We start from the raw sequence: 27,925 nt of genomic DNA, 5'->3' as shown, positions 1-27,925 counted from the left end.
TCTATCTAAATGTGGCTTAATTGTAACCCGTCCTATCTAAGAAAAAATATGTCATCATAACTTTCTTTTACAGAAATATCTCTTATACAGGAAAAAGAAAACCGACGAAAAAAAGTTATTAAGATATTAATTTAAATTTAATAAATTTAATCAATAAACTAAAAAAAATTCCGAAAAGACATTTGATCAAAATTTAAAGATAATCCTTTAATTCAGCATAGTTGGAGCAGTACCAATTCCATCGGTGTTGCCAAGAACTAGGGTGGGTATGTCAACACCTAACTAACCGAATTGAAGGGTTTGGCTGAAACTTGTAATTTTAACAAATTTCAGTCCGAGGGTCTTTGATACCGTTCTATGTTTGGCATTGTGACGTCCGCGTCAAAACATTTAAGTAAAAAAAAAAAAAAATAAAGAATATAAAATTTCACTCAATTAGTCAAAACAAATGTAATATTAAAAACACGTTGCTTCGGTGGATGAAGATCTAATTGTTTTTGTTACTTTTTCTTTTCATTTAAGAAGTGCACACCTTTCAAATTCTTATACTTATTCCGCTACAAAGGTAAAACTGAGACTTAAAAAATAAACTACGAGTTTCTGTTTTTTTCCTCCGAAAGAAGTTTTGAAATTTTCATTACCGAAGTGACTATTACAACTAAACAATAAACTGAAAGACTCCGGTGGAATGACGCCATCATTTTTACTTTTGCCAATAGAATACTTTTATGACGCCACAGTTTTTTCATAATAGAAAAAATCAGAAATCCTCAGTAAAGAAAAATATAGCCTTTACAAAGCTAGAGGAGCTAAAAGCCACGCTGTTATTAGTAGTAATTCTCGTTCGTTTTAAGTTTCACTTGAATGCTCACACCAATCTGTGTTTGCTTTAAGTTTCATTTGGTCGTTCAAATGAATTTCTTTCCTCAGGAAGACATTAGGGTTGTTTTGCTTTTACATACTTTGGGCTGTTTTGAGTTCTTAAAAAGCTCAAAATGTAATTTTCCTCGGAATCGATTTCTGAATTATTAAAGAGGTTAAAAGGGAATCAAGTACTATATCTACTTTCATCCTAGCTAAATTATGTTATAAACTACAAATTTACCTCCAAGTCAAATTGGACCTGTATCTAAATGTTGCTTAATTGTAATCCGTCCTATCTAAAAAAAAAATGTCATCATAACTTTCTTTTACAGAAATATCCCTTATACAGGAAAGAGAAAACCGAAGAAAAAAGTTATTATGATATTAATTTTAAATGTATCTATGTTTTTACTTTCAAACTATAATTCTGCTGCTGTTTAGCCCAAAATAGGTTCTGCAATATTAAATTTTGCACTCCAGTGTTGTGATTAATAAAAAGTGGTTAAATCATAAAGTTTATGATTACTTAAAAAGTAAGTTAATTAATAAGTGGATAAAGCGGCGTCTGCAAATCGTGGGTACCGCGGTTCGATTCCTGGCTACTGCGAGGGGGATATATAATTAAATACTAAATATTATAATTAATTAACTAAATAACATTTTAGTAAATCATATAAATTATTTTCCTTATAAAAAGATCTTTTTGTCAAATACTAACAAAAAGGAAACATTGGATTTTAAACAGTTCGTATCAAAGAAACAATTTGTTCCTACAGTAGCAATTTTTTTAATTAAAGCACCGTTTAAAATTAAAATGATTAGTAAATATTCAATGTCTGGGAGGCAGCCCTCTTCCTAGCCCATTGAACCAAAGACTGACATATTGTGTTAAATATTAATGATACTCTCAATGAAGAGTATGCTAAATACTAACGTAGAGAGTAAAGAGGGGACTTCAAGGACCAGTGCCCTCTCAAATATTGGGTTACTTCCGTTAGTTTTTAAAATCAAACCATGTCCTTGTTTGTCATAAAAATTACTTTCTTCTACATTCAGTTCTAGTCATTATCGCACGTGTCATTAAAAAATAATTTTTTAGACTAAAATGCCTTCGCATTTTCATATTTAAACAAACGAGAAAAAAGTGTAACACTTCAAATAAGACAGTAGACAAGAAAAAAAACTTTAAGCAATAAAAATATGAACATTTCGGCTTCACATCTGGAAGCCTTAATCAACGGTTCATCACACCTGTCACAACTTTAAAGTTTACTTTTCAAACTGCCCCTGATATTTTTGCAAGAGTCATTTTGCATCAATTTCTTTTAACGTGTTTTTCAACCTTCCTTTCAGTATAGCTATAGGAAGTAGGATCGAAGAATATCCGACCACATAATCTTTGAGCCTCACTAATACCCTATTCTACTGACACAAACCCTATTCTACTGATTTGAGATTGGCCCTGAAAGACTGATGATAAGTAGCATTAAAAGCTTTAATTACTAGGTGGATCTTTTGATATCCTACCAATGGTTATTCAAACCATTATAGTAATCGCGATTCTTTGAATTCATTGTACTGACGTTTAAAGAGCTGATTTCTCAGCTCGTAAGCAAAACACGAGAAACATAGGAACCATATAAGTCTCACTCTGACCTACCAAGTGTTAGTTAATGCAAATCAAAATGATCTCTGAAGAACCTAATTAATCAACCCTCATGGCGGATGATTGTAAATTAATTTCCCATGAAACCCTTCAACATTACGTTAATGACTTGGGTATGCAAAGTGAAGATATTTTTAAACGTGATTGAGATGAGGAGCCACAACGGAATTTACAAGGAGAACTGAAGCCAGAAAAGAGACATTTCGAAAAGATACCCTTTCGGAACTCAGCTAAATCGTTTCAAAGCCAAGTCACTAAGGCCAAGCGCAAACGAAGCAGCTTTTTGAGATTGGAATTGGTAACCAATTGCGCACGCAGCTGTTTTTTGACAGCTGCGAAGAAGAAAGCAGCGAATGGAGAAACAATGCTGTCAGTCATCATGTCTAGGTCTGGGAGAAACACTTCGATCAGCTGCTGAATTCAGATCCGGCAGATGGCATTGATTTAGGGCTCTTCGCTGCCTCTGCAGAGGCTGCCCCTGCCCCGGACGACGCCGAGTTTTTGCCAGAGGAGATCGAGTCCAACTTAAGAAAACTCGTGAATAACAAAGCAGGTTACTGTGGCATCAATTCATAGCTACTTAAAATAGGGGGCCCTACTGTGATACTTTGGATACAGTTGATATTCAAGATCATCTAGCACACTGAAGCAATACTGTCAGAATGGAAGAAAGATATCCTTGCGCCAGTTTTCAAACGCAAGGACAACAAGATGAACTGCAGCAACTACCGCGATATCACCCTACTGTCTGTTGCTGGAAAGCTGTATGCAATGCTGTTGCTGAAACGCACAACAAGTTTTCTACATGCTGTGCACCACCTCAACAAGCCAGATCCACGCCACGAAGATCAATAGCTGAGCAGATATATACAATCAGACACATCGTTGAGAAGGCACTGGAATACAACAAAAAGCGCATATAGCTTTCATTGACTTCTATTCTGTTATTGATACTGTTGACAGACGATCCCTGGGGCTAATCTTGGAAGCTTCGTGCCTAACTAAAAAGATGGTCAGCCTCTTTAAAGAGCCTTATAGCAATACAGAAAGCGCCGTCACGGTGAATGTAAAGATTTCCTCTTTCTTTCCTTTCTGTCCACCCTTTTGACATCAGTTATGCCAGGAGGACCCTCTCTGATACTAACTTCACAGTCGATGTAGCTGCCCTTAGTGACAATCTTGAGCAACTGAAGTCCGCACTCGAGACACTCTCCGCCACAATAGCTGGAGTAGGGCTACAAATCAATTGGAAGAAAACAAAGACGATACCCATAGAGAAGACTTTTTCGACGGCATCCTTAACTGTTCAGATTAACGGCCAAGCCGTCGTCTTGGCAAGGCAGTTCACCTATCTCAGATCAATTACATCCTCAAACGGCACATTGACGCTGAAATCTCTGCCAGATCAACCAAGGCAAATTCTATATTTGGACGACTCAAGAGGACAGTTTTCCTTGAACCAAAATTAGTCATCAAACGAATGCTCGAATTTAACGCACCATAGTCTCAAGCATCATGCTATATTCTTCTGAAACGTGGCCGATAGTTCAGAAACAGCTATGAAAAGTTGATGCTGTTGAAACTAGACAGCTGCGTCAAATAGAAAGCTTCAAATGGTATGACCATATCCCTGACGACCTTCAAGCTGGCAAATCTCTCTATTCAAGTAGAAACTCGTTTTTTGAGGTGGTATGACTACCTACTCCGTCTCCCGCCAAGCACCCCTGCAAGGATCATCACAGATTTCAACCTCTCGGAAAATAACTGGCGACGTCTTAGGGGAAGACCACACACCAGGTGGGCTGATATCATAAGCCAACAACTCCTCATCCGCAATATCAACCCAAACGAAGCCTCATCACTAACCCGGGACAGGACGACCTGGAGAAGACTCACAACGCTGTCAACTAGTTCCCTCTACACTGAGGAGTCTGCTGAGCAAGAGCGTTAGGTCAATTAAGAATGACATCTTGCTTTAGAAAAATCCAAACTGCCTTCAGCGACCGTTCAAGAGTAATTCACCATAATCACAGTTATCAATTATATTTAGCTTCAATTATTAGTTATGGACTTTTATTAGCGCACATTATTAATTTTTTTCTCATTATTCACTGGCCTAATTAAAAGATTTACCCCAATTATTTTGTTATAAAAGGAAAGGCAACGAGATCTAAGAGATTATTCACAAATATAATCGTATTTAATATACTGTAATGTACTAAAACATACCACAAATATACGACATTTCATCGTTTTTGACAATTTTTGACTGAATTAATAATTCTGTAGCGTTTTGCAAAAAAAAGGACCTAAGTATTTTTTTTTCCGCAAATGAGATAGGTTTATGGTTCGAAAGAGCTTGAAGAGATAAATGGATTGTTCTTTTCAAAATGGGTTCATCTTTAATTCTGATCGAGTTATAAATTGTTCTAAAGGGCGGAAAATAGAGCATAAGTCCCTTATCTTCTATATAACGAACAATTTAGCAGTTTGCATATTTCCTGCGAATTCTGATCAAAAAGTTAACTAGGAATCAGTCTTTAAAGTTTCAAGTTTCTTAAATTCTGAATTGTGAGGAGGATTTTTTCATTATGCCTTTTTATTTTCATTTTGCTCTCCTGTAAAATTAGGAAAAGCGGACTTAGGCCCTTTTTGCAAAACGCCACGAAATTGGCCAAGTGACCCAGCCCAGCTTAATACACTCGAAGAATTCTGTATATACATCCCTAAGCCAATTGGAAGGGTAAAAGGTCACAGCATAAAAGGGGCAAAATGGCATATTTTTGGCAAAACTTTTCCACTTAGAAAGTCTTTCCAGTGAGAAGATCTTTTCAGCTTAGGATGGTAGCATATAAGGCGATTTCTGCTTTCTTTTTTCTTGCAACTACCATAAATTCAGTCCAAAGATGGATAGAAAATTGTAAATGTTTATTTTCTGTTTACAAACTAAATCAAACGGCAAGGAGTAAAATAATTTGTATTCGGTAATTTCAAAAAGAAGTGCCCAGAAGTTCGAAAAAATTTAATTTTCGGGGGGGGGGACTCCCAAAACCCCTTTGCGTACGTCCTTGGAGTTTGTTTTAACTGGGAGCTCAGCAATAAGTTAACTGATGTTTAAGAAGATGTATGTATTTCCTGTGACAAAAAGAAGGATAAACCTATCGTTTTTGACGCTCAAAGAAGTTTAATAAGAGTTAGAAATTTATTTCTTGAAAGATCCTCTACCGATTTTCTCTTTCCTTTTTTTAACATGTTTTGGCACCTTATTTTTTCGCTTCTCTGCCTTTTCTTCTTTAACAGCTTTCTTTCTTTCCTAGAACAGATAAATAAACATATAAGAAACTTAAAAACCGAAAAGGAATTTTTTTTAAGTAACAATATAGTTTTCCAACCTATTCCGAATTTTTAGAATGATATATATTAATATATCATCTTTGCATAATCAAAGGTAAGCTAAATATACAAGGTTAAGCTAAGCTAATTCTACAATTAATTATACAAAGATATTATTATACAATTAATTATACAAATTATACTAACAGTAGGCTTCATAGTTCAAGGTTGCGGGAGGTGCAATAGACTGTTGTGGGCCACCCGTCCAGCCGCGTAATTTCTTCTAAATCCTAGGGGGGGGGGAGAAGTTGAAGCTAATTTTCCCAGATGAAGTGAAAATATCAGTGAAAACTGAAAAATGGGCCATATAGTACGATAAAGGTAAAAATATACTAAAGGAAACTGACCCGCTTCTGTGGATGCTTGAATTACGCAGGATTATCTTAGTTCTGACAAGATTTATTAAGAAACTGCATGTCCGCTGGGGGGTAGGCAAATTAGGGTCTAGGGGAAAAATCTGATGTCTGGTAGGGACAGTTGCTCCGTGCCCTATAGCAAATTATGCTCCTGCACCCGTCCTGTGTTTTTGCACAACCTTCCTGTTTATCTTTCCCGAATTTCCCCAGGTACACATTTAGAGCTGAAATCAATGGGTTTCTTGTATCTATATTTATAGAAAATGAATATAAAAGATTTACATTCATAGGAAAAACAAGATTTAGAAAAGAACGGATTTATAATTATAATGGAAAACAAGTTTCTGATGGTAGAATGGTACATAGTTATGAGGAAAGAATTGTAGATACAGAATGTAAAAACAGAAGAAAAAAGAAAAGAATGATATTGCTAAGTTAAAAATCAGTTTACTGATAAAAATAATAATTATAATAATAATAAGAATCACAATAATAATAATAAAAATAATAATTTATTTCTTGCCCACTCACAAAAGAAAAAAAAAGCGGAATGCAACAGAGAAGGAAAAAAAACAACTACAAACAAACAAATAAAAAAAAAAAAAAAAACACTAGAAAAATTCAAAAATTAGAGGAAATGAGGCAGATAAGACGATTTTTGGGACTAAGACGGATTGACTCATCATCAATGAACTTCATATTCAATATTTCTAGGGAGAGAATAATTCTGTATCTAAATACTAACTAATAAGTCTCCTTTTCCGAAATGATGTTTTTAAACAAAGTATAAATTTACAATAGCAATAATAACAATCTATCTTGACCAATTTTACGTCACCTTTAAAAAAAGCATATAAACCTCAGCACAGAATAATATAGGCTGATCGCAAAACTCGAGCACAGGTTTGTTAATGCTTGCCCCCGGAGATTTGTACGGTTTCCAATAATGCTAGAATTAAATAGTTAAAGTTTATTCGTAATATCTGGAATTGTTGAAAAACGAAAATAACTTAGAGAATTGGAAAAAGAACTTGCTAGATATCAAAAAGAAGATATTTGAGGTCTGCAAAATGAACTGCAGTCCAAAACGGGAAGCGAGCCAGTTCCATTAAAGATTAGATATTCACATTAAGGCCATGATTTGCAAATAGGCCTACTAGACCCGGGCCTAGGGGCGAACAATCCCAGGAGGCACAACAAATTATTACTGAGTAATTTTTTCTTAACAAAAACTGGATTGATGTGATTTATCGTAAAGTACCAGGTGCACTCCGCCACCACACAAACCTATTCACAGAAAAGTTATCTTAAAACAACACAGGAATTCCGTGGCAAATTATAAACAGTCATATGTCAACCAAGAACGGCAGCTGAGAGTTATGTATCAAATCTCTCTTTCATTACCTATGGCTCATCAGTTCAGTTCTGCTCAGTGCTTCCACTATCGCCGAATTTTCGGGGATTTCCACGAAAATCTCGAAAAAACAGAACGGCAAAAACGCTTGGGCCTAGAAGCGCCAAAGCTTTAAATCTGGCTCAAATTTATCTAAATTTAGCAAAAATATAATGCTTGCAAATGCGGCGGCTACAGATGATACGACAGAACGCACAAGGCCGACCTCGGATTGGCTAATGAGAAGCAGGTCGTCTGCACAACCAAAATTTGATAATCTAAATAATTGGAAAACACCTAATCTTTCTTTGTTTTACGAAGTTAATTTTCCCGCAAGGTTTCGAAGCACGTGGTTTAGCCTCATGCATCATGAATTATGGAAACTATTCGGCGTTTTTTCGTCATTTAATACAATTCGAAACGTTTACATGCGACTAATACAAAATGTCAATGATGAGGATAAATATTGGGTTCTAGTTTCTTAGCGTCGTTCAAAGGTATTAAAATCTGAACAAAAACAGAGAATGAAAAAAATAATATAGAACTAACTTCATTCAGATTTAACATTTTGTTTTTGTTATTGTACTGTGTTCATGGTTGTATATTTGGCTTTAAAATACACTTGTCTATCTATCTATCTATCTATCTATTTACTCCATTCAGAAAACATTTTAATGGGACCCTAATTAGACAAAATGCAAACAGTCAGAATAAACTGACTGCATTCGAATTAAGAAAAGCAAAATAAAAATCGCAAACATCTAAAAATTTAATGGGGTATCCAGGTAAATTCTCCCCCTCTGTGTGCACACCTGTCCAACAAGGTCAAATATAAGATAATCGTATATAAGATAATACTATATATATATATATATATATATATATATATATATATATATATATATATATATATATATATATATATATTTTAAAAAAAAGTCGCTATAATGTTTTACGGATCTTCCAAAAAAAAGTTTTCATACTCAAATTAAAATGTCTTTGACATGCATGTATAGGTGGTAAGCTTTTCGCTAAAGATTATAATGGTTAGCTATGAGAGACTTCAATTTCATGTATGTGTTTGTATCTCTGGAAAGTATTTCTGAAATGTGAAAAGCGAATGGAATTCAAATGTTACCAAAGTTGTAAAGCCGATAAATAGAATAATCAAAGACAAGAGATAGAGACAAGACAAGACAAAAAGATAAAGACAAGAGATAGAGACAAGAGATAGAGTACCTCTGAGGACTACAGTGAAATTACCAAGCATTTGAAGAAAAACGAAAAAAGAACACAAGACACTATAAAGAAATTTTAAAACCAGCACCAGTATACTAACAGAAATATTCGTTTTAAGGACGAAGTTCTTCACTTTGTCATATACCTTGGAGAGCAGTACTATGAAAGAATAAAAGGTTTATATCCATAAAGTAGGGCAATATTTTAGGCGAAGGAGGGGTTCTCATCAAGAGGAATATATAGAAGCCAGACCTACTAATCAATAGGTTAATTGAAAAATAAAAATTAGAGACTTGCTTTAAAGATTCGTCAGAACACAAGAAAGATCAATTTCGAAGCATTAAGGGCTTGGGAATTAGCGTCAAATCAAAGAATTCTTCTTAAACGAAACAACCAATTTGATAAGAATCTCAGGTTCCATTCTGACAGCAATCGTCAGCAAAAGCAACTAGTGTCCTCATCTATTAATTGAGATCTGCAATATTTTGATGAAGAAGGGGTTCTCATCAAGAAGAACATATAGCAGTAAAAACCTACTGGTTACTAGGTTAATTGGAAGAATCACTTGAAATACGAATTTCAGACTAGCTTAAGAAATTCACCAGAAAATCAGAAAGCTTGATTCGAAAGCAATATGGACTCGGTAATCAGTCTCAGATCATAGAATTGGTCTACAAAAACAAAACACCCAAATTGACACGAATCTCAGGTTCCATTCTGACATCAGTCGTCAGCGAAAGTAACTAGTGTCCTCATTTATTAATGAAGATCTGCTTCTTTGAGCTTTGAGGATGGAAAGATTCAGATAGCAAAGACGACACCAAACTTTTAGTTTTGATTCCTACCCACAACATATCATTATCAATAAAATCATTAAAATAAATCAACAAATTCAAGAAGCATTAGCTTTAGAGTAATCAATAGTGTTTTAGTCGTATAGTTAAAAGGTATTGACTCTCAAATATTTATGCATATTTTTTGGGTATAAAGGAAAAACAAATTTAAACAAAATCACTGAAAGAATAAAACATTCATAAACACTTCTTTTTTCTGTCCTGCTAATTTATTAACAATTAAAATTCGAAGTATGGAAAAATTATGGTATCAAAGCTGTCCTTGAAAAGTTACAATAAAATGTCCATTCATTTCACAGTTTCATTTCCATTTCATTTCCATTTCATTTCACAGTTTCATTTTAGGTCATAAAATTTTGGTTTACCCGGAAATAAACAAAATTTATTAGTTTCAATACATTTTGAGATAAACACGTTTAAAAACTTCATTTTAAAATGAAAAGTAGAGTTTTTCATTTGCAGTTAAGTAGTTTGGTGAAATTGCACACCGGAGCTGGGGAGCAAAAGCACATTCGAATGGATAGAGTAGGGGTATTTAGAGAGATCATTCTCCTTATTTTATCCGCAAATCAGTATTTACAAAGATTAAATTCTCTTATTTAAAGCTCCCCTCTTTAATTATGGAGATTTAAGATTTTAATATGGAGATTTAAGATTTAAATATGAAGATTTTGCTAGATGAGCAGAGCCTATATAGATTCTAAAGAACTATTTTTTAGTTACTCACTGAATGGCCCCATTTTCAAAAATTTTGTATTTGACCCTTTTTTCAACACTAAAATCTCATTTATTTTTATACCGATAAATTCAGCTTCTTCCGACAGTCAATGTATATTTTTTTTCCTGAATAAGACAAATTTCACATTCATCACAGCATACAGTTCATTTTTGAACAAAAAATGTAACTTAATCCCCTTTGATGGCACTAAAAAGTTTGTCTCCATGGCAGCCCTGTCCAGCAATAGATGGTGCTTGATGAAACGACTTAAACAACCATCATTATAAACAAATTCATCCAATTAGTGCATAACATTTACCTAATTATTCTTTTTTCAATTAAAACAATCAAATTATACTTGGAGTTCCATTTTCCACCCAGTAGCAAAATTAATTATAATATTTAATTATATTAATTATGTTAATTATATTATTATATATGTATACATATATTATATACATTATGTTAGATAATTAATTATATATTAATTAATATTAACAAATATATAGTAGCAAAATATAAGATACATAACATGTATTTAACCACGAGTTCGACCTATAGACATACAAATAAGCATGTGCACTACCAGGAAGGATCCGGGAGGGAGACCAACCCCAAAAAAGGGGAAAAAGTTAAACCACTTGGCTTTGATATAATGAGCCTCTGTGTATTGACCCTTTAGTCCTCTCTATTTGAAACCAAGTCATATTCGTTTTAATGAAGCTCCTTGTAAGACTTTTAATATGCTGTAACTTATTAGAATTCCACCTATTCATTGAGAGTCGCCCTCTCCCAACTCCTACAATAATTTCCTGGAGGCATTCTTGCATATGAGTGCACAATCTTCAATATTTTCTAGCGGCGTTTTTGGACATGTGTAAACATATACATACAGGACCATATCATTGGTCAATTCATTTTATCTAGACAGATCTTTCAGCTAGAACTGCAAATTCAACCGATTCAAAATTCGATAACATATACAGGCAGTATTCTTGTACATGTACGTACAGAGATAAATTCGATATCATTGGCTAAGAAATCACAAGTCCATTAATTTTCGTTAGACATCTTGAATATTTGGATAGTCGAATACCTGGCTCAAAGGCAAGGGTTACCATGTGATTTTGGGCCATGCTCCACCTAGGTATTTCTAGAATTCTAATGGCCCCCCCTCCGTCTGCGATGCTTAAATCTATTACTAAAATTTTTACATGTATTCATCTAAAGGAAGCTTAAAAGACCTTTAACTAAGTATCTATTTTTGGGTCGTAGGCATATTTTATGCTTATGAAATAGGCATAGGTTATATCAATGCAAAATATTGTCTGACAAACATCTTTAATACAATGTATAACGTCATTGCAATACCATTTTGTATCTTTTCTGCTCTTTAAACGCATTTGAATTTGACATCATTCATCTGAAAACCTTTTTTTCTCAAAATTAAGGCTCTAAAGTAGTCAACCGAAAAGGTGGACGTCCTGCCCATGACCCGCAAAAATACTGTATTGCCCCACCGGTTGGACCTCAGCACCACGTTGGGAATCATACCTCTAGAGTCTAGAACTCTTTGATAGAATTTAAACAATACCGTAGCTTTGGTTCTCATCATTTTTGTTATATGTATTAATAAGCAAAGGTCACTCACATAGAAAAGTAGCAAATAATCAGTGCCGAAAACAGGTGTCTGGTGATGTACATACCAAGGATTGGAAGTCAAAGCAGACTTTATGTTAAACTGTCTTTAAGATAGTCCCAACTTTCAGTTCTTAATTTTTTAAACCACGTTTAATTTCTAGGGAATGACACCAATGTTAGAATGGGCCACTTCTTCCAGTGCAAAGATATGACTTAAGGGCAAATTGTACTATAAAAGGAATTAGTAAGACCTTTTTAGCTCACCTTTTTGCTCTCCGGGGATTCATCACGAGGTCTAGCACTGCTGGTAAATTCTTTCCGCCCTTCTTCAGATTCAGAGCTACCGTCATCTGATTCACTTTCCTCCTTTTCTTGTTGTTCTTCTTCAGGAAGAATAATTGGTACCTTTTGTGGGCCTGTTAAGTCTTGTTTCATGCCTGTTACTGGACCATACAAAATTTCTTTTAACTGTCCTGTTTTAACCTGATTTATATCCCGTTCGTAGTGAGTAACCTTAAAAGAAAACCTATTAATTCTCAAGAAGCGATTAAATACTTATTTTAATGAAAGTTTAGTGTTGTCAGTAAGATAACTATGGAAAATTACACTTTGACATTTTAATTCCCATTAATGAATTTTTTATATACAATCAGCTTTAATGAATAAACCTACCTAACCTGTTTCATCCTCAGGCATAAATTCAAGCCCCCATCCTCTCCCAGCTCACGAGAGAAAAGAGAGAGGGAGATAGAGAGAAAAGAGAGAGAGGATAAAAGCACTCCTGGGCTTAGATTACGCTGATGATTTAAGCATATTAGATGATAGTGTGAGCAGAATGAATGAATTATTAGAGGTTTTGCGAGTTCAGGGTGCTAGAATAGGCTTGAAAATTAATGTTAAGAAGACTAAGTTACTAAGGCTAGGAATAAGTGAAGATGAAAAGGTGACGTTGGGTAACGAAAAGACTGATCAGGTTGGCAGCTTCACTTACCTCGGTAGTATTATTAGTAAAGACGGTGGGAACAGTGAAGATGTTAAAAGTAGAATAGCTAAGGCTCAGGGTGTTTTTTCACAGTTAAAAAAAGTTTGGAAGAATAGGAAGATAGGTCGTGCAAACCAAGATTAGAATATTGGAAGCTACAGTGATGACAGTGGTCAAATATGGCTCTGAAGCATGGGCTTTCTGAAAAGCACACGAAAATTACTAGATGTTTTCCAGAGAAATTGCCTACGGATTGTTCTGGGCACCCGGCTGACTGACCGTATATAAAAGTAGGTTGTACGAAAAATGTGGTTCAATCCCGCTTTCTAGGGCTATAATGAAAGAAAGGTTGAGATGGCTAGGCCACGTTCTACGAATGAAGGATGACAGATTGCCGAAGATTGTCCTTTTTGACCAACCGTCTGGGGTTACACGGAAAGCAGGTCGTCCTCGTCTGGGAGGATGTCATAAATAAAGATTTAAAGGAAATGGGAACTTCCTGGGGGGGAGGTGTAAAGAGGGAGGCCCTGAATAGATTAGGTTGGAGGAGGAGTGTGCTTAGCTGTTTTGGCCTCAGGCGGCTTGGTGCTGCAGTGAGTTAGTAGTAGTAGTAGTAGTAGTAGTAGTAGTAGTAGTAGTAGTAGTAGTAGTAGTAGTAGTAGTAGTAGTAGTAGTAGTAATAGTAGTAGTAGCAGTAGTAGTAGTAGTATCAGAATAACCTTATTGGTTACACGTTTTGACGTCATACAGTCAACTTTGCTTGAAAGAGAGTAAAAAGACAGGGGTTAATCCACACGCTAACAGGGGAACATCTATTTAGTTATAAGGATTTCATATTGTCTAAGCAGATACATCACACACGTAAGAATGTAAACTTGCTTCTGAATGGTGGATTTTTTTTTTTTTTTTAGCTCACCAAACATTGAGCACTTTCAGCCTTGTACCGAAATAACACTTTCAAACTACTGTGACCTTAAATTGCAGCTTGGAACAATCTTAATTGCAGCTTGGAACAATCTAAAGATTGCAAGTAAACGTGATGCTAAATTTTTGAGATAGTTTTAGCCCTGCCAGTCAAAAACATATTCATCCCTTTACCTACCCCCTCCCCTCCCGACAGAAGTTGAAATAACGGGACTGTAAGCAGAGTTCATCACTTGGGCTTTTTACATGAATTTCCCTAAATTACACAGAGAGCAGTGTCCGAAGAGCGAATTTTACCCTGGGCCAAATAATAAGATCAGCCTTCCAAAAAAGCCTATATAACAATGACATCCTATTTGTCTTGATTATTCGGCAGGAGGAGCAATTCAAATGGCGGTATTTAAGATGGCCGAAATCTTACTTTTTGGTCGTCCATCTGAGGCCAAACAAACAGCTGGCTGTCGCCGAACAGGATGGAGGGATGTCATATGAAAGTGTGTTTAACAAGCCCGTATCCAGGGAGAAGGGAGGAATTAGGGGTTTGAACCCCCTCCCCCCCCAAAAAAAATGTTTGTCCAACTCATAAAACGTAACAAAAATGAATATAAACAAATTTTTATGTGTTTTTGGAGTTTCTTTTTGTAATTTCCTCCTCCAAAAAATCGTAAATCTCCCCTCCCCCGAAAAATCCTAGATACGGCTCAGGTGTCTAGTATATTTACAGAGAGGGACATTGATAAAATTCGTGGAAACCCGGTGGTGAACGGACACTGAATAGACGAGATTTTTCTGCAGTGATTTCTATTTTTGTGTGTGTTATATTTCCTCTTCTATAATCTTTTGTTAATGGAGGGCCATTAAAATATTATTAATATTATTATTTTCTGTCTGTCGTTTTGATATTCTTTTTCTTAGAATTTTTTAAAAGCCAAGTTGTCAAAGTTCAATTTTTATGTTACTGATATTTTAGTCTGAAGTCTGAACAAGATGAATATTAAAATTGATTTTGGCATATTTCGGTCCTGAAATAATTAATCTTTTTTTTAGAGATTTGACCAAGCTTATACTTAAATGTGCAAAAGTGATTCGTCACCTTAAACACAATGTATTTCCCCAAATTACAACTTATAAGGATTGCTCTGCAACAACTTCATAAGCAGAATTTTTAAATTCAAATATTAAAATTTTGCTATTAAATTATCTATATATTTTCTATTAATCCTTTTTGTGATTTGATTTGATTTTTCATTAAAGTTTATCAATTCTTCAATACCTCAGTTTTTCTTTGAAGACTGTGTCGTAAAAGTTATCCCAGTGGCTTATACTACCCAACAGCAATAATTCATATCCAAAATACCATTTATGAAAAGTAACTCTCCAGAAATATCGGAAGTACTAAACAGTTTTTTGATAGCAAAACAGCAAGATAAGCAACTTGTTAGCAAAGCAAAACTATTAGAGAGACAAAACAACCGCAAATTTCTTGAATTTATTGCACATGTACTGCTGGTTTATGATATTCACTATCCTAGATTTTTGGCAAGAAAAATTTCTTGTAGATGAAATATTTCTCAATGGATTTTTCACTGTAAATATCACTAACCCTGAGAACGATCTTCCATTTAGAAACAAAAATACTTTGTGTCTGGTAATTCTACAAAACATTTTTGGGATGAAATAAAAAAGATAATTACAGTACATCAAGAAAAACTATTTTGTATGCAATATCTTCTAAAAAAAATATTTTATTTTTTTCTTATTGAAAAGAAGTACGTGAAAAGTCAGCACCTTACTTAAGAGAATCAAATTTCAAAAGAAAAGCAAGAAGAAATAAAGAAGAAAAAATTGATCAAACGGATAGGTAGAAAAAGAATTAAAGACATATTAACGAAAAACAAAACTGAAGATCTAAGTAAATTGTCATTGAGGATTGTTACCTGTAATAAAATTAATTGAGGGGGAAGCGAAAAATTAGTTTAAAGAAAAACAACGACGAAAAAATTTAGACTTGACAATTAAGGCGAGAAGAAGGATGAATTAGATTAAAAAACAAAATCAAAGCCTGTTCATGAAAGTAAACTATTTAATAATACTTTAATTTACAATATGTTTGTTTTACAAAATAAGAGAAAAAGGAATGAATTGTAGGTGTAATCCCAAAATTCATGGAATATTATTTACTGGCGAAGAAAGTTTCCGGGGGCATTTCCAAGGAAAATGTTACACGGGGGGGGGGGGGGGGGAATTTCCAAGGAAAATGTTACACGGGGGGGGGGGGACATTTCCAAGGAAAATGTTACATGGGGGGGGGGAATTCCTGGCATGATTTGAAAAGTCAGAAATCAAATTAAAACAAGAGCTAAGAGCTCATATGGGACTTGTGAAGAGGTCGGAAGAGCCAAGAGCTCATATAGCATGAGCTCTGGCAAAATTATAAGAATCAATAGATTGATTTAAAAGGGAAATCAGACGCTTAATGCCGGTCGGGATTTAAAATAAGAGCTCTGAGACACGAGGTCCTTCTAAATATCAAAATTTATTAAGATCCAATCACCCATTCGTAAGTTAAAATGCCTCATTTTTTCTAATTTTTCCTCTCCCTTCAGCCTCCCAGATGGTCAAATCGAGGAAGACGACTTTATTTAGTCAATTTGTGCAGGTCCCTGACACGCCTACCAATTTTCATTGTCCTAGCACGTCTAGAAGCACCGAACTCGCCAAAGCACTGGACCCCCTAACTCCCCCAAAGAGAGCGGATCCCGTCCGGTTACGTCAATCACGTATCTAAGACATTTGCTCATTCTACCCACCAAGTTTCATCCAGATCTTTCCACTCTATGCGTTTCCTATGATTTTCGGTTTCCCCCTCCAACTCCCCCCGATGTCACCATATCTGGTCGGGATTTAAAATAAGAGCTCCGAGGTATGAGTTCCTTCTAAATATCAAATTTTATTAAGATCCGGTCACCCGTTCTTAAGTTAAAAATACCTCAAATTTTCTAATATTTATGAAATACCCCCCCCCCTAACTCCCCCAAAGAGAGCAGATCCAGTCCGGTTATGTAAATCATGCATCTAGGACTTGTGCTTATTCTTCCCACCAAGTTTCATCCCGGTATCTCCACTCTAGGCGTTTTTGAAGATTTCCCGTTTCCCCCTCCAACTTCCCCCCAATAACACCCTATACGGTCGTAATTTAAAATAAGAGCTCTGAGACACGAGGTCCTTCTAAATATCAAGTTTCATTAAGATCCGAACAACCATTCATAAGTTAAAAATACCTCTCTTTGTTTCAATTTTTCCTCTCCCTCCAGCCCCCAAGATGGTCGAATCGAGGAAACGACTGTTATCAAGGCAATTTGTGCAGGTCCCTGACACGCCTACCAATTTTCATCGTCCTAGCACGTCCAGAAGCACCGAACCAGTGCCAAAGCACTGGAAATCCCAAGAAACTCCCCCAAAGAGAGCGGATCCAGTCCAGTTATGTCAATCAATTACCTAGAACTTGTGCTTATTCCTCCCATCAAGTTTCCTCTCGATCTCTCCACTCTAAGCGTTTTCCAAGATTTCCAGTTTCCAAGATTTCTGTTTCCCCCCTCCGACCCCCATGTCCCCGGATCCAATTAAAACTGAAAACAGAGTATCTGGGACATAAGATCTTTTTACATATTCTGTTTCATTAAAATCCGATCACCTATTCGTAAGATAAAGACACCTTAATTTTCACATTTTACAAGATTTCCGGTTTCCTCCCCTCAATGTCAACAGATCTGGTCGGGATTTAAACTAGGAGCTCTGAAGCACAAGATCCTTCTAAATATCAAATTTCATTAAAATCTGATCACCCATTCGTAAGTTAAAAATACCTCATTTTTCTAATTTTTCCGAATTAACCTCCCCCCTCAACTCCCCCAAAGAGAGCCAATCCGGTCTGGTTATGTCAATCACGTAACTAAGACTTGTGGTTATTCTTCCCACCAAGGATCATCACGATCTTTCGACTCAAAGCGTTTTCCAAGATTTCCGGTTTCCTCCTCTAACCCCCCTCAATATCACCGGATCCGGTCAGGATTTAAAATAAGAACTCTGAGACACGAGATCCTTCTAAATATCAAATTTTATTAGGATCCAATCACCCGTTCGTAAGTTAAAAACACCTAATTTTTTCTAATTTTTCCAAATTACCAAATTAGCTCTCCCCCCCCCCCCAACTCTCCCAAAGAGAGCGGATCCGGTCCGGTTATATCAATCACGTACGTAGGACTTGTGCTTATTCTTCCCACCAAGTTGAATCCTGATCTCTCTACTCTAAGCGTTTTCCAAGATTTCCGGTCCTCCCAATGATACTGGATACGGGCGGGATTTAAAATAAGAGGTCTGAGTTACGAGATCCTTCTAAATATTAAATTTCATTGAGATTCGACCACTCGTTCGTAAGTTAAAAATACCTAATTTTGTCTAATTTTTCTGAATCCCCCCCCCAACTTCCCTAAAGAAAGCGGATGCGTTCCGGTTATGTCAATCACGTATCTAGGACTTGTGCTTTTTTTCCCACCAGGTTTCATCCCGATCTCTTCCCTCTGAGCGTTTTCCAAGATTTCCGGTTCCCCCCAACGACACTGGATCCGGTCGGGATTTAAAATAAGATATCTGAGTTACGAACTCCTTCTAAATATCAAATTTCATTAAGATGCGATCATTCCTTCGTAAGTTAAACAAACCTCATTTTTTCTAATTTTTCAGAATTAACCCTCCCCCCCCAGCTCCCTCAAAGAAAGCGGATCCGTTCTGGTGATGTCAATCGCGTATTTAGGACTTGTGACTATTTTTCACACCAAGTTTCATCCCGATCCCTCCACTCTAAGCGTTTTCCAAGATTTCAGGTTTCCCCTCGAACTCCCCCCAATGTCACCGGATCCTGTCGGGATTTAAAATAAAAGCTCTGAGACATGATATCCTTATAAATACCAAATTTCATTAAGATCCGATCACCCGTTCGGAGGTTAAAAATACCTCATTTTTTTCTAATTTTTCCGAATTAACTGTCCTGAATGCGAAGTATTGAGTATTGAGGAGGAAGTGATTGAGGAAGTATTGAGGAGGAGGCAACCCTTCTCACATATAGAATAATTTCTGTGCCTTTTAAGTCTTAATGTTACTCCTTACTTTCAGTTGAATAAAGTTTTTTTTTATTAAATCAGGAAATAAGAATAAAATTAAAACGAACAAAATTTCTAAACTATTAGTAAATCTATCTGCTTTCTATTATTATAATATTACATCCATCGGCTATAGTTGTTTTTGTTTTTTTTTCTCCTAATCATAAATAATAATATTTATAATTATAATATATAGCCTAATACTTATAATACGATATTTATAATATTACGTTCACAGGCTAGAATTTTATTTTATTTTTTTTAGTGTCATATTCGCTTATGTATTTTGACTATGCAAAATATATTACCTCGTCTAATCTTTTTGGAATATATGTTTTCTTGAAAACCTCTTCTTGGATCTTTTCTTCAGGGGTCATTTCTTGTCTTTCTGCTGCCTTTTCTGACATTCGGTCTAAGACAGCGTCCATATTCTCTTCACTAATAGTTGGGTCAACAACAAAATCGAAGAGTTCTTTTACTGTCAAAGTGCTAACCCCCTTCTTGTGGAAAAAATCTAAAAAAAAATTGCTTATATAAAATTACAGCTGGTGTTGAGAAAATTTAAGGGCATCCGATACCTTAAAGAATCTCTCTATCTCGCCCATTACCTTTTTAATTTGTGTGGCTAAACTATTTAGAACTTATTTGGTGGTCTTACCGTAACTTGTAGAGTTTGGATAAGGGATCCAACTAAAAACCAAAGACTAAATCCGACACAAAACAAAACCAATACCTACTTTCTTGGGATCTTAGAAAAACCACTCAACTTCCTGTTTTGTGCTCGGGATAGAAATCAGTTCAGTTTTAATAAAATCATCAGAAAGTGTAAATTTTGTTTGTTTAATTAAACGAAGAAGAATTTTCTTTTTAAAGTTCAGGAAAGGGCAGCTCATAAAAACGGTCTAATACACCTGCTCGGAAGACACTAAATATGAGTTCAAGGAGCTATTGTTCGAGTAATTTGACCATTTTGGTAGTTCTCGGGTAAAACCCGAGAATTTGGTAAAACATGTTTTACCGTAAAACCCGTTTTACTGTAAAACTCCTTTTATCGTAAAACCCGTTTTACACCCGCTTTTATTGACAAACTTGCCAACAAAGGGGAACTAAATTTAATATTTTTTTCAGTTAAGTTTCACAGTCAAACCACGAAGTCTCTACATCTTTCGATGATAGCTAGTACCCTGGGAGAATTCACTAATGAGCCCTTTACTTTTGAGACGGTTAGCCGACACTGGGGTTCATAAAATGATTTTTGAGGTATTGCATCCTTTAACAACGATACAAAGAAAGTTTGAATCAACAGATAGCACTAAAAACTATGCCAAGTACTTGCATATTTTAGAGAAGGAGAGATAAATAAATTTATTACCAAAAATAACACATCATCTTTCGACGATCATCAGGGGAACCCATTGGATTGTAGATGATGGTTGTTTCCATCCTTGTAGTCAACTAATATGTATTCACATTTCGTCTATAAATCAAGAATCCCAAAACAGAAAGGAAATCTAAAACTTAACAACTTCGCAGAAGCCAACGTTTCAACTTACGCTTGAACTGGCTAACATTATTTGCTACCTTTATACCCTCTGAGGGAGAATTCCATAAGTGTGGTCTAGAAAAAAATCGGAAATACAGATCCTCCTTAAGTGCTCTGAGCCTCAGACACTATCCCCTAAGAATGCCTAGTTTCATAATAATGATAAAACAAGCGAGACTTGAAAATTTCCAACAAGCACTCCACCGTATAATGATTCAAATACTGATAAAAAAAACCTAGTTGATGATCTCTTGCTAACATTTAAAAAAATGTAAAGCAACTCAAAGTACAATTTTCAAAGCTCGAATGTCCTTCGAAGGCAGGAGAAACTTTGTTTAAAATTTTTTCATTTCTCTACTTTCGTCATCTTTCGTTTATCATTTTCTAATAGTCATTGGATCGTTAAATATTTCACCTTCTTCGATTGTTGAAGAAGTAAGTGTTGAAAAATGAAATCAGTCTTCTTCTTCTTCTTAAATGAGCACTCACTGTTTATTGGTCACTCACTTTTATTAGGTTAGCTCCCCATTTTGGAGCTATTAAGTGAGCTAAACTACTTTCTATTATTGTGATATTACGTCTATCAGCTATATTTGCCGTGTCTCTTTTTTAGTGTTATATTTACTTATGTATTTTACTTTAAGCTCTTTGAATAGATTATTGAATATAATAATCGATTACAGGGGATAATCTACTATAGAATATGCCCATTTTATAGTACATTCATAGTTGCTCATTACTAAGTGCGCTAAACTACTTTCTATGATGTTACGTCTGTGGGCTATATTTGCTATTTTTTAACATCTTTTAGTGTTTTATTTATTTATGTATTTTGTTTTACGCTCCGTGTATAAATAAATCGAACAAAAAGGGGATATATCCAGCAAATTTTGCATTCTTGAATGCTCATTGATGTTCTCACTTTTTTAATGCAATACTCTCAAGTCTTTAAAGCTAATAAAAATAATTCATCTTAATATTAAAGGTGAGAAGAATGAACATAATTATATAGAGGCACAAACAGGAAGCAAATTGATCAACATAATGACGCCTATTAAACTAAGCAAGATCGTGCATAAGAAAAAAAACGTGATTTTAACGCTTAAATTCTTGCGCTTAAATTGACAGCTGACGTGTTTCTGGATTATTAGACCCCGCCCCCTAACCTAGGCATATAGATTTTTAACAGGAATTGATTCAGATTGAAGAATGAACATAATTATATAGAGGCACAAGCAGGAAGCAAATTGATCAACATAATGACGCCTATTAAACTAAGCAAGATCGTGCATAAGAAAAAAAACGTGATTTTAACGCTTAAATTCTTGCGCTTAAATTGACAGCTGACGTGTTTCTGGATTATTAGACCCCGCCCCCTAACCTAGGCATATAGATTTTTAACAGGAATTGATTCAGATTGAAGAATGAACATAATTATATAGAGGCACAAGCAGGAAGCAAATTGATCAACATAATGACACCTATTAAACTAAGCAAGATCGTGCATAAGAAAAAAAACGTGATTTTAACGCTTAAATTCTTGCACTTAAATTGACAGCTGACATGTTTCTGGATTATTAGACCCCACCCCCTAACTTCGGCATTTATATTTTTAATAGGAACTAGCTGTTGGGGTGGCGGTTCGCGCCATCCCAACACCTAGTTGGTCGGGGCGCTTGTGTTCATTGTAGTTGTGTTCCTGTGTCCTGGTCGTCATTTGTGTCCCGGTATCCCAGTCTATAATTTCTCTTTGACTCTCCCGGTCGTCATTTTATATTCCCTCTGTCCCGGTTGTCATTTGTGTCCCGGTGTCCCTGTCTGTAATTTCTCTTGGAGTGTCCCGGTCGTCATTTATATTCCCTGTGTCCCGGTCGTCATTTGTGTCCCGGTGTCCCGGTCTGTAGTGTCATCTTATAATAACGTCATTTACAAAGCCTTATATACTTATAATGACGTCACATGCAAACCCAAAAACAAACAAACATGCATATATACAACTTATTTTTATATACATAGATATAGTTTCGTTTTTTGTTTTTTTTTTTCTTTTTTAGTTTTTTCTTAGTTTTTTTCCTTTTTCAGTTTTTCTTTGTTTTTTTAGTTTCTTCTTTTTATTGATTTGTTTTCTTTTTTAGTTTTTTTCTTTTTTTAGTTTTTTTTGTTTTTTTGTTTTTTAGTTTTTTGTTTTTTAGTTTTTTCTTTTATTTATTTTTCGTTTTTTTTTTTGTTTTTTAGTTGTTTTTTTTTTCATTGTTTTTCTTTTTTAGTTTTTCTTTTTTTTAGTTTTGAAGCTTTCTTAGCTTTTTTCTTTTCAATGTTTTACCTTTTTTATTTTTATTTTCTTTTTTAGTTTTTTACCTTTTTCTTCTTTTTTGGTTTTCATTTTCTTCTCTATTTTTCAGATGTCATATGCAAACCCTCAAACATACAAAAAAACAAACATGCTTTAATTATTTTATTTTTATTTTTTTATTTTTTCTATTTTTTAGTTTTGTAGCTTTTTTAGTTTTTTTAGCTTTTTTTCTTTTTAGTTTTTTTTTCCTTTTTTCTTTTTTTTCTTTTTTTTTGTTTTTTTTCTTTTAAGGTTTTTCTTTTTTTTAAGACTTCATATGCAAACCCTAAAACATACAAAAAACAAACATGCTTTAATTTTTTTTTGTTCATTCTAACATTGACGCTTGGAAAAATCTTTACGTGCCAAGCATTCTAAAGTTCAACAATTTATAATAAACCTTAAAATTTTGGGTATCTGTTTTAAGGTTTTCGAATTACTTTAATCTATTGTCAAAATATATTGAAATATTTGTGCAATTCCCAGTTTTTATATATATAGATATGTTTTCTCTTCTTTTTTAATTTTTTCTTTTTTAGTTTTTTTCTTTCTTTTTTTGGTTTTTTAGCTTTTTTCTTTTTAGTTTTGTATCTTTTTTTAGTTTTTTACCTTTTTCCTTTTTTAGTTTTCTTTTTCTTCTTTATTTTTCAGACTTAGTTTTCTTAGCTTTGTTTTTCATTTTAGTTTTTTTACCTTTTTCTATTTTTTTTTAGGTTTTTTCTTTTTTAATTTTTTTTTAATTTGTTATTTTTTAAAAAAGAATTAGGAGCTAAGCAAAAAAAAAGAAAATCTTGCACTACAGCAGTATTGTGCTTGTTCGATGGAGGCTTCGCGGGCCGTGCATAGGAATTACGTTCGGGATAGTGCTTTAGTGCTAGCCATATCCTTCTGCGGTATACCAGATAAGTGCGTTAAAGCGATTACTGCTATATATGAGAACGATATTACGGCGGTTGATGTAATAAGCAATGTTATATATTGGTCCAGTGGGGAGAGCGGAGATAAGCAGGGGTTTAGGTTATCCCTGTTGGTATGGATTAACCTTATGAAATTCATATTAAAGAACATAGCATAGGTCATATGAAAACGTAGCTATAAATGTTGACGGGGGAGGGGGGTAAAATTCTCCTGGTCTTAGATTACGCAGAGTGCTTGAAAAAAAAATGTGAGTGAAAAGTCATTGGATTAAAACAAGAGCTTGATTCAGCTGGTCGAAAGGAAAAACGAAAGGAAAGTGCAAGAATTTTTGGGAGCTTCGAGAGGTGAAGGTGCGAGAACAGCTTTGAAAATTCAGTTAAGATCTACAAAATACTGTCTTTTAGAAACTTATATATTGTTTCTTTTCACTTTAAGGCCGCAGTCTTTTTTAGGGTGGGGAAGGAGGACAATGGACTACTCTGGATTGTTGCTTGCATTATTAATTAAATCATTATGCAATATTTATTTGAATGCTCAGATAAGGAATAAACAGGGATAGTAAGGTGACATTAGGCAACGAAGAAATTGACTATGCAAGATTCAATTACCCAAAATAACATTATTAGTAAGAATTGTGGATACATTAAAGATGTAAAAAACAGACGAGCCAAGAGGGAGAGGGGGGGGGTCCTTCACATTGAAAAAATTTAGAAGAGAAGGGAGACAAGTCTACGAATTAATATTAGGATACTAGAGGCCACAGAACTGGCAGTGTTAGAAGAGCTCTGTAAAGAGCACTTCCGACGGCTGAGGAAGGTCCGTTATAGGTTTTTCCGGAAAATTATATAATAGGTCATCATATGAAAGACCATAATTCAAGAAGTAAGCTCTGGGGAAAATGTAGTCCCATCCTCTGGCAGAAGGTAGCGACTGCATTTTTCAAGTTCCTAGAAAATCATAAAACAATGATTCTTGGAACGGATGGAAATAGCTGAAGATGCACAGTTTCGTCAATAGGTTTTCCAAGGCCTATTTTTTTCCCGTCTTCACCACTTCGTTGCCTGCAGGAAGTGTACATCAAGTTTTAAAGTTCTAGCATGTCCACTAGGTTTTGGCTGTGGGATGCCGGTAAAACCTGTTTTTACCCTTGCAGATACAAGGTCGTATCTAAGATAGTAACGCAGATAGACGAATTTCAACCGTGTCATTGAATTCATCTTATCGAGATTAGGGGACGTTCATCCTTAATTCAAAATCAAGCTTTTGTGTGGAGATACCATGTTTCGGCAGAAGACACACGATATAGATATCGTCGACATATTCTCATTGAATAAGATTACTGATGGTATCTTTTTAGCAAGGTACAGACAAGGGCTGTTGTTCCTGGAGATTCTTTTAAGATCTTGAGATATTAGTCCGGTGCTTAGGATCTTTAAAAAATTACGTATATCAAAACGTTACCATCAAAAGTATATTAGGTACTATTAAGATTAGTTAATATCTTGGTATTCTTAGCAAGCGAATCTGGGACTATTGTGGACTTTTTAGTGGGAGCTCTGATACCTTTTATGCTGAGGCATGCCCTATGATCGAAATAGACGTACTTTTCCGTAAAGTTTCAGAAGAAAACCAAATTGTCCTATGTTTTGGCAGAGAACAGATGAACTAGACACGATGTTTTAAGGTCTAGATCCGTGAGTCCCAAATGGCAATATTTTTGTAGGTCATGGACAGGACGTGCACCCTTCGGCTGACTATGCTTTAGAGCCTTAATTTGAAAAAAAAAACATTTTTCACGTGAATAACGTGAGATTCATATGCGTTTAAAGAGCAAATAAGATACATGATAGTATTGAACTAGTATTAAACTTTGAATATCAAAATTTAAGTATTATGAGGGGGCATCACGATTTTATAAATGCCTAGGTGGGGCATTAGCCAAAATCGGTTGGGAACTACTGTTCTGGACCATATAGACCAATGCAAGTTTGATAAAAAAAAAAGACATAAAAATAGGTACAATTTTGGAATCAGTCAGTTAGAAAACATGCAAATTAATAGAACTGAAACAGGTTAAAGAACACATATATATACACATATTGTTCGTTACAAATTTTACAAGTTTTTCTATCTTCTATCCAAATAAATTTCTTACTTCTTAAAAAGAAATGAATTTTCACGTAATCAAGCACAGTATACAGCAATCAGACAATCAACCTTTCTCCAAACTATAACTTGTAATCAAATTGACTGTGACCTTGAATGAGAATAAGAAAACGACTTTCAAAATTTTTCAAAATTGTAGATTATTGCAAAATTTTAAGTAAAAACATTAAAAAATTATGTTAATGAGAATGGTCATATTAGATAAAATTTTTAACAAAAAACTAATCCGACGAAAAAGAAAAATCTGGATTAGTTTTGTCAAACTTCACTGAACTGTTATAGGTTCGGTTTCGGGTTCTAACATAATTGGCTTCTTCTCAAAAACACCAGGTAATGTAAAATCATAGGGAATAGGCCATTGTTTTTTACATCTACAAATATCTAAAAAGAAAAAAGAAAAAAGCGTGCCTAACATTAATGACAATGCATCTAACTTACTGTTTTCTCACCTGTAATATTAGTGGCATCTTTTCTTAAAAACTCTAGGGCAGAAGGATGATCGTGTTCAACTGACTGTGATACGTCAATAACATAGGCCTTTCCGTTAAAGTACCTGTGGAATACACGACTGATAAGACGCGAATATAAATAGCAGAAAGACAAAAAAAAATATTGCTTGCAAAGCCTAAATAAATTTAGATAAATGCCTAGAAAGACTCGTGCACATGGAGTAGAAAGTTTATTTCTTTTTTCTTCTAAGATCCTCAAACTTAAATATTCTCTAACATCTTTTTAAAAATATTCCATACACCAAAATACTACACTCATTTAGTGTGAGAGCTTCTAAAGTATGTTTTTTTTGTGTATACTGCATGTTGACAAAAGGAGGTCAGGAGACTAAGCCCATGTCAAAGCAAAAAGCACATGCAGTGCTAGTCAAAGGAATTGGATAAGATTATATCCAATAAGAGGCTGACCATAGGAGGTCAGAGACAAAGTACATCTAGTAATTGAAAAATGGGATCAGAGGTGGATTGTGCACGTACTGTTGACAAAAACTGGTCTGAAACAGGAGATATGCACTGTCAACCAAATGGGATTGGAGGTGGATTGTGCACGTACTGTTGACAAAAACTGGTCTGAAACAGGAGATATGCACTGTCAACCAAATGGGATTGGAGGTGGATTGTGCACGTACTGTTGACAAAAACTGGTCTGAAACAGGAGATATGCACTGTCAACCAAATGGGATTAGAGGTGGATTGTGCACGTACTGTTGACAAAAACTGGTCTGAAACAGGAGACATGCACTGTCAACCAAATGGGATTAGAGGTGGATTGTGCACGTACTGTTGACAAAAACTGGTCTGAAACAGGAGACATGCACTGTCAACCAAATGGGATTGGAGGTGGATTGTGCACGTACTGTTGACAAAAACTGGTCTGAAACAGGAGACATGCACTGTCAACCAAATGGGATCAGAGGTGGATTGTGCACGTACTGTTGACAAAAACTGGTCTGAAACAGGAGATATGCACTGTCAACCAAATGGGATTGGAGGTGAGTCTAATTCAGTATGCACGTATTTTTTTAAAGTGTGACAAGTGGACAATGTTACGGAACTTGAATATAGAAGGAAACAAATAAAGTAAATACGAGAAAGTAATTGAGTATTGAGAAAGTGAACGGGCGAAGTCAAAGAAGATTCATTGGTGGGTATCCTGCTGCCGACTGAATCATGTCTAAATTAATTGTCTAGAATAAAATAAAAACGAAAAATTTTTACAATTTTCAAGGGTATATGTTATGGTTTTCTAAAAAAAAAGAAGAAAAAAT

General features: G+C 34.9%; 1 protein-coding gene across 2 annotated transcripts in view; it reads right to left on the bottom strand.

The window, feature by feature from the left end:
- Window positions 1–27,925, bottom strand: part of LOC136034512 (serine/threonine-protein kinase RIO1-like) — a 119,974-nt gene that overhangs the window by 71,542 nt on the left and 20,507 nt on the right. The window contains exons 7-10 of one of the 2 annotated variants that reach the window (XM_065715735.1): window positions 26,598–26,701; window positions 19,498–19,703; window positions 12,389–12,637; window positions 5,714–5,843 (exon numbers count right to left, since the gene is read on the bottom strand). In XM_065715735.1, coding sequence (XP_065571807.1) covers window positions 5,733–5,843; window positions 12,389–12,637; window positions 19,498–19,703; window positions 26,598–26,701 — 670 coding nt within the window. In that variant the 3' untranslated portion in view covers window positions 5,714–5,732. Of the gene's footprint in view, window positions 1–5,713; window positions 5,844–12,388; window positions 12,638–19,497; window positions 19,704–26,597; window positions 26,702–27,925 lie in introns of those variants that run through there. The other variant, XM_065715734.1, reaches the window with a different exon arrangement.

The sequence above is a fragment of the Artemia franciscana genome, chromosome 13 (genome assembly GCF_032884065.1).
Source record: "Artemia franciscana chromosome 13, ASM3288406v1, whole genome shotgun sequence".
Lineage (NCBI taxonomy): Eukaryota > Metazoa > Arthropoda > Branchiopoda > Anostraca > Artemiidae > Artemia > Artemia franciscana.
The sequence above is the reverse complement of the archived record's forward strand: the minus strand, read 5'-3'. Positions and strand labels throughout refer to the sequence as shown.